The sequence below is a fragment of the Sinocyclocheilus rhinocerous genome, unplaced genomic scaffold (assembly GCF_001515625.1).
Source record: "Sinocyclocheilus rhinocerous isolate Xijiao unplaced genomic scaffold, SAMN03320098_v1.1 scaffold881, whole genome shotgun sequence".
NCBI lineage: Eukaryota > Metazoa > Chordata > Actinopteri > Cypriniformes > Cyprinidae > Sinocyclocheilus > Sinocyclocheilus rhinocerous.
This window is the reverse complement of record NW_015624586.1, coordinates 503094-511299: the sequence shown is the minus strand read 5'-3', so window position 1 is coordinate 511299 and position 8206 is coordinate 503094. Positions and strand designations below refer to the sequence as shown.

The 8206-nt window shown below is 40.3% G+C and overlaps 1 protein-coding gene across 1 annotated transcript in view; it reads left to right on the top strand.

Annotated features, from left to right (window-relative positions):
• The first annotated feature begins 366 nt into the window (after nucleotides 1-366).
• The window catches only part of LOC107744949 (ribonuclease inhibitor-like), a 16964-nt gene continuing 9124 nt past the window's right edge, over nucleotides 367-8206 (top strand). The window contains exons 1-3 of the mRNA XM_016558780.1: nucleotides 367-903; nucleotides 1774-1947; nucleotides 4382-4552. Coding sequence (XP_016414266.1) covers nucleotides 383-903; nucleotides 1774-1947; nucleotides 4382-4552 — 866 coding nt within the window. The 5' untranslated portion in view covers nucleotides 367-382. The remainder of the gene's footprint in view (nucleotides 904-1773; nucleotides 1948-4381; nucleotides 4553-8206) is intronic.

Below are 8206 nucleotides of genomic sequence, written 5' to 3'. Positions count from 1 at the left end.
ATGCAGTGCATCATCACACATTACTGAAATGCATCATTAATAACTGACACATTTCATAAACTCTATGATATGTTCAGTGTCTCCTAACACAGAAAATAAGACATTTTGCCCCGTACATTTACCTCTGTAGCTCATGTAATAATGTGGTATTTTAATTTTCCAGACATGAAGCCCTCAACACGTTTAGATCCAATCTGATGAAGAAGTTTGAGCATCTGTATGAGGGAACAGCAACGCAGGGGGCTTGTATCAGGGGAAAGTCTTCTGCTTTGTTCATCTGAGCCTTCAGGAACATCTAGCAGCTCTATATGTGCACCTCTCCTGTACAAACCACAACAGAAATGTGTTTGAGCCCATCACCAAACAGAGTTTACGGTCTAAAATGAAGGAAGAGTTTCAACTCAGTTCATTAAAACATTTTTCATTATCTGAGCTGCATCAGAGAGCTGTGAAAGAGGTTCTACAGAGTAAAAATGGACATCTGGATCTTTTCCTGCGGTTCCTTCTGGGTTTGTCAGTGGAGTCTCATCAGATTCTCCTACAACGAATAATGACGCTGAAAAGAAGCAGCTCTGACAGCAATGAGAAAACAGCTAAGTACATCAAGAAGAAGATCAGGACCATTGACTCTCCAGAGAAATCCATCAATCTGTTCCACTGTCTGAATGAACTGGGTGATCGTTCACTAGTGGAGGAAATACAACAGTATCTGAAATCTGGAGGAATAAAGGAAGCCAAACTCTCTTCATCTCAGTGGTCAGCTGTAGTTTTTGTGTTGTTGACATCAGAAGATGAGCTGAATGAGTTTTGTCTTGATAAATTTGTTAAAGGAATGAATAATCCTGAAAATATGAAAGTTCTTCAGAAGTTGCTGGCTGTGATTAAAGAATCCAGATCAGTTCAGTAAGTATCAATGAGAACGATCACTTAAAACATTAAGAAAATCAAAGTTAAAAGCTCATAAATCTTCAGTGCTGTAGCTATTATTTTAGTGGTCAGCATTTTTATATTTTCAATACATTGACACTGTAAAAGATTTATTTAGGCATTTAAACAAAGCCAGAGAAGTCACATGTAAATAATTCAGGTTTTCAAATTAAAAATGTTAAAATTAACATAAAGAAGGAATTTAAATATGTCTCATCTGGCATAAAAGACCAAGTAGAAATCAAGAGAAAGTGGAGAAGCAGCTCAGATTTTCAACAGGTCTAATCTCCTAAAATCTGATGAATCAGTTACTGGAGCAAAACAGCAGCATACTTGAACACACACTTTTGAAGACAACATTTGAAATCTACAAGGTAGTTATTAATTATAATTGTTTATTTATATTTTTTGAGTTTTTACATTTTACAGAAGGGCATCTGGAATGACAAGAGCTAGATTTAAACTTATATTAAAACACAAAAACTATCTGACAGTTCACAGTCCAGCATGTGGATTATTTTTAAACATGTTAAACCAGTTAGAAGTTGAATTAAATTAATTTCATTTTTACTCAATTACAATACAATTACATACAATTACAATTTTACTCAATTAATAGATGAATGTTAATTTAATCCAGTTTAAAAAATTTTTGTGTGTCAATTTGCCCATGAAACTTGGACAATTTGACATTAAGAAATGCATGTGCAGTTTTTTTTTCTCTCATGGTTTGAATTAATTTAATTGTATTGGAATTGCAAGTTGTTGTTCATTGCAGCAAGTTTGTTTGCGTATTTGATAGCTGTTTGATAGTGTTTCACATGTATGATTTTCATCTCTCTACAGGTTGAGTGATTGTGGCGTCACAGATGAAGGTTGTGCTGCTCTGGCTTCAGCTCTGAGATCAAACCCCTCACACCTGAGAGAACTGGATCTGTCTGAGAATAAACTAAAAAGTTCTAGTATGAAGCTGCTCTCTGCTGTACTGGAGGATCCTCACTGTAAACTGGAGAAACTGTGGTAAGATCATACTGTATATGACTCACACATGCTATGCAGTGCAGTGTTTCCCAACCGTTTTTCTGCCGTGGCACAGATTTGATAAGTAAAAAATCTCACGGCACACCACTAAGCACTAAAACAAAAAAGTTTTTTCCCCCAATAATTAAACAATGCGTCGTTAGAGTTGGTATTTTGGATTCATATATGATCAGGCACTTGCACTTAACATTTTCTGAAAATCATGCTCAAATGCAGTGTTGGGCCAGTTACTCTGAAAATGTAACTGACTGGCCACCGACACGTAGACTTTCAAGGTGGAGTGGGTCAATAAGTGGGAATGGTCTCAACAACCTCGGTTGAAAGACAGGAAGCTGCGAGTTGTGCCCCCCCCAGGGGCCACACCCACGCTTCCACAGCTCCGGGCGGGGGTGAAGATAGTACCCTCCGCCTGTGAGAGGAGATCCCTCCTCTCCTCAGAGGAAGAGAGGTAAACACGTGCTCTTACTCGAGAAATTTTTATCCCAAGAGCCCCTGTATATCTAACTTCTCATAGTCAGATAAATACTTCATTTTATTCCTCAGAATTAAATGCAATCAAACAACCAGACGAGTAAAAATCTAAATGATGTAATACACGCGTTGCCTCGGCAGCACGCAAGCCGCTTGGTCACACAAACAATATCAATCTCCTTGGAGAAAAATAGCTACAGCAGCAGAGCTCTCACTCAGAGGGGGAAGAAACCGCAGCACGGGCTTCCGAGCCTCGAGAGAGAACGCTGGATCTAGGGAGTGCAGGCGGAGAAAGGGCGAGCCGTCTCCAACCCATCCGCTTGATCCACGTGCGATCCCCACGATCTGAATCGCCGCCGTGCCTCAGCAATAGCTGGACCGAACCGCGAGCTCACAAGCCCTGACACACTCCTCGGAGCGTGCCCGGCGGGAGCGGAGCGTTCAGCGGGGAGAAGCACAATCAGCCGCTTATTCCCGAGAGCTGACTGCGCGAGCTCAGCTCCCAAGCAGACAACACACAACTGTGTGTGTCCCCACCCAAAATATAGCACGGGCAGGGAGGAATACACTCTTGCCCAAATGCTTCTTTTTGCTGAAGGTCCCGTGAATCATTTTATTCTCCCGCATCCCGCACACACACAAGTATCTGCACTCGCCTATCAAGTTTTGTCCCGCGTCGCACTGCTGTTGCGTCGGGTCTCGCGTGAGCAGGTCTCGAATTCACTGGCACTTGACTTGACAGTGCGGCACTTGACTCGACAGTGCCTGAGCTACATCCTTTACAATCTCTAGATTATAAATCACTGCATTCTGTCAGCAATGTGATGCGGCAGTAACGTATAGAGACCTCAGCTTGTAACTATTTGTTACTCTAATTACTATTTTGAAAATTATAACGCGTTAAATTACTCCGTTACTAAAAAAGTAATCAAATTACAGTAACTCGTTACTAAGTAATGCGTTACTGCCCAACACTGCTCAAATGGTGTTAACGGGGTTTTTGACGAGCGAATGTCGGAGGCCTATGTGTTTTGTCCGTCATTAGAATGGGTAGTTAATCTAAGGCAGTAAATTAATTGCATTACATTTTCATCAATTTACAGGTTATAAAGTTTATTGTGGCTATATGGGCGCTCAGTTTCTCTTGTTATTTACATTTGACCAAAATCTCATGATATAAAAGATTAACCGCTATGCACAGGATATTTAAAACGTACAAAAGTATATTGGCTACATCTAGACGGCAATGCTAAGACTCTTCTCTGCTCTCTAAACACACAAAAACATTCGCCTTTATAGACGGTGTTTAAAGTGAGTAAAGAAAACGCTGTATTTATTCAAACATCAGTTCTTTATTACCGTTGCATTGTGAAGAAGTAGACATCTGTCTTCAAACTGCGCGTCACAGCACTTTATTCTGAATGGAGTTATGAGGTTTGATTGACAATTTGAGGAACCAATGGCGTTACGAGGTTTAGTCACAAGCTCTTTCGAATGCTTTTCTTTGGTTAAATATTTGTAAATCCCACAAACAGACGTAACGATGACCAATAGCACTGATTTAAAATAATAATAACGAAATGTAATAGAGATATTAAGTTTGTGATAATTTTCCACGGCACACCCGACAACCTGTCACAGCACACTAGTGTGCAAACACTGATGTAGTGAATAGTGTCATCAATTAAGACAGATTTGCATAAGACAGACATTTTGCATAAAATACAGATATAGTGCATATAAGAAATATTTATCCTACTTGAATGATACTTTGGATGTTTTGTTATCATGTTTTGTGTTATGTGACATTTTAGATCTTAGTCCAATGATCCATCAAACATATTGATTTGTGCTTTAAGTTTGTACTTTATCTTTAATAATTGATTCACAGCTAAACTGATCTGATCTAAGAGAGTGAAGAGAGTGTCATTGTTCTCTACAGGTTGAGGGTTTGTGGCGTCACAGATGAAGGTTGTGCTGCTCTGGCTTCAGCTCTGAGATCAAACCCCTCACACCTGAGAGAACTGGATCTGTCTGTGAATAAACTAGGAGATTCAGTGAAGCTGCTTTCTGATGTACTACAGGATCCTCACTGTAAACTGGAGACACTGTGGTAAGATCATATATGACTCACACATGAAGCACATTTAAAGTAAATATGAAGGGTTCAGCCTCAACTTTTTAGTATTAAAAATAAACAGCATTGCAAAAGTAATTGGTTCTGATGTTCACTGTAGTTTATATGCACAGTAGAGGATATCTGCATTTGTTACAGAAGCAATTACATGAATACCATCAAGTGAAAAATCCAACTGAAGATAAACAAGATACAATCTTAATAACACAGAACGGTTTCAAGTTCTTACAAACAGAAACTGTCTGTATGCATTTCTGTCAACTTTATTTGTTGCACAATGAACTAGAGATGCTCCAATCCGTCTTTTTGGCCTCTAATACCGATTCTGACACCTGGGGTTCAGTATTATCTGCAGTTTTTCTTTCTTTTAAATCCATGTAGAATTTGTATATCTCTGTGTGTGGAACTGATAATCACTCTTTCACAATCAACTAAATACAGACTAATTAATTATGAAGAAAAAAAAATATGAAAAAAAAATATTATAAACTAGGTTAGTGGATAATTCAGCAGCTAATGTTATTTAAAAAAATCAGTGCACAATAATTTTATAAATCTAAATATATAGTGAAAAAACATTATTTAGTGGGGAACAAATAAAAGTGTAGCACTAAATCTGGTAAAATGTTGCACGTTGCTATTTGTATTGTTATAAAATCCATTTATGAAAAACAATATATTTATATATAAACATACTATAAAATGAAAAGACATTTCTTTTAAATGTATAGCGCATTATACGTATAGGCAACAACATGTGATGGATAGGATAAAATAAATACATTGCGGCACAAAGCGCTTACAGTATGAGCATCCGGTGTGCAGAATGATGCACTTGAAGCAACACGGAGTTGATGTACACAGCACTTCACATTAAAAAGTTCAAAGCACAAAGGGAAGAGATATTGATGTGTAGTGTATTATATCTGTGCAACACTTTATTTTCTTTTAACAGATTTAAATTTCAGTTACAGTTAGTGGTGCAACGGATCACAAAACTCACGGTTCGGATCATATACGGATTTTGAGTCATGGATCGGATCATTTTTTGGATCAGAACAAAAAACAAAAAAAAACCTTACTTTAAGTACTTCTATACCACAGAAAAAACTACTATCTTAACTAATAAAGTTAGTAATAAAACAAGAACAATTACACAAATTATAAGCATAGATGAAAACTAAAAATCACAGTTACAAATATCAGTATTTAGGTGCAGAAATGTAATAATTAAGTTTAACTCAATAGTGCTCACTGCACAAGTTCAATACAGATTAATCTTTGTTAGAGCTGTGGTGTTATTTGATTAGCAGACAGAAACAGGTATTTATTGGCTGCTGTCGCTTTAAGACCAAATGCACGGCCCTAATACTGACACACATCCGGTTTCTTTCTCACCTGTTTACGTTCACTTAAGACATAACCGACTGTGTTTACTAGAATACTTGCCAAAGTGGGTATTTTAACATAACTTTGTGTGTATGTGAAAGAGGAATCACGCGGTGTCTGAATCACGCCTCTCTCTCTCTCTGCGTGTGCGTGCTTCGGTTGCGGCTAAGCGCACAGAAAAAAGCGCGCGAGTTAAAACTGCTTGAATGTGTAAACTGGCAAGACAAAACGTGCAAATTGTAAACTTTCACTCTATGATGGTTAAACTTAACAGTTAATCCGCGAATCACATGCGTGCCGAACCGTGGGGCCTGGTCCGTACGGATCTTCTACTATACCGTTGCACCCTAGTTACTGTGCACTTTAAACTTTTCTACTCCTGTGTTTTGTTCTAACAGACATCCGGTATCAAGTAACATGATTTAGAAACAATCAACTCCAGCGAGATAAAGTCATTTTATGCAAAACCATAGACATTTATCTACAAATCAAGTATATTAATGGGAACACTGAAGGATCTTTGAGAGGGTTTTACCGAGCTGACTGTAGTAACCGAACGCTACCAGGGTTTGAATGATGACTGACAGCAGCAGCGGAGAAAAGAGTTTGTTAACTTGAATTCAACGGCTTAAATAATCAAAACTTTATGGTGCTTTATAATGTTAAAAACGTTAAAAGATTTTCACCTTTCACCTTTAAATACTGTATATTAAATTTAGATGTTTTATGTTCTGTGACATTTTAGACCTCAGTTAATAATTAGATTAGATTCAACTTTATTGTCATTGCACATGTAAAGTGTAACGGAAGAGGTCTGACGCAACAGGTTAGTATATCAATCAAGTTTATTTTGTCACAGAGAGTACGGGTGTAGGATCCAGGTGATGACACGGTGAGTGTATAGTTCGTAGAACAGGTTAAAGGATATGATGAGTGGAATGATCAGAGTCCTTTCTTATACAGGAGCTGGAATGCACACGGAAGAGCACACACCCCAGCGATCCAGGAACTAGGAGGAACAGGAGACACTTGGAGACGAGGAGACACTAGGAGGAACACAGGAGGTAAGTAATGCAGGAAGTATTCAAATGGAAGCAGTAGTAAAGTCAGAGAGTCCTCTACGTGTGTACGAGACCAGACAATGAGGGTGTCTGAGGTGTGGTGACAAAGTCTACTCCTAGGTGTGACCAGGGGCGATTTGGCACTGGTAGAGGAAGGAGTTTGCCAGATGGTAAGTGGCGTGGGCTTTTGGACATGGCACAGTCTGGACATCCTTGCACGAACCTTCTCACGTCCCTTGCCATATTGGGCCACCAGAAGCGATCTCGTAGCAGCGAGAGGGTGTTGTTGGCCCCTGGGTGGCCAGTGCCCCGAGAAGAGTGAGCAGAGTGAATCAGTGGGGTGTGTTGTGTTCGTGGTACATACTGGCATCCTGGAGGACAGCCCGGTGGATTGTTGGGAGCCGTGTTTGAGGCTACGGAGGGGGAATTCCATTCAATGGGACTGATGATCATCTTTGGTGGGATGATACTCTCCGGTTCTTCTGGACCTTCCACATGACTGTGAATACGTGACAAGGCGTCTGCCTTGACGTTTCTGGGACCAGGGCGATAAGTAATGGTAAAGTTAAACCTGGTAAAGAATAATGCCCATCGTGCTTGGCGGGTATTCAGACGTTTAGCCTCACGTAGATACTGGAGATTCTTATGGTCGGTCAGTACGGTGAATGGATGGGCTGCCCCCTCCAGCCAATGCCTCCAGTCCTCTAAGGCAAGCTTGATGGCCAGTAGTTCTCTGTTGCCAATGTCATAATTACTTTCCGCTGGGCTGAGCTTCCTAGAGAAGAAGACTCATGGATGGAGTCTGGCTGGGTTCCCCTGCTGCTGGGACAACACTGCCCCCACTCCTGTAGTGGAGGCGTCAACTTTCACGACGAATGGGAGGTCGGGATCTGGATGGACTAGGAGTGGGGCGCTAGTGAAGGCTCTCTTGAGGGAGGAGAAAGCTTCTAAGGCCGCGGGTGTCCAGGACAGAGACTTGGGTTTCCCTCGGAGTAAGTTGGTGAGGGGGCTGGTGATCCTGCTGTAGCCTAGAATGAAGCGACGGTAAAAGTTGGCAAATCCAAGGAATCGTTGGAGCTCCTTAATTGTGGTGGGTTCTGGCCAGGAGGTTATAGCTTCCACCTTCCCCTCGTCCATCTGGATACCGGTACGATCAATGTTATACCCCAGGAATTGCACC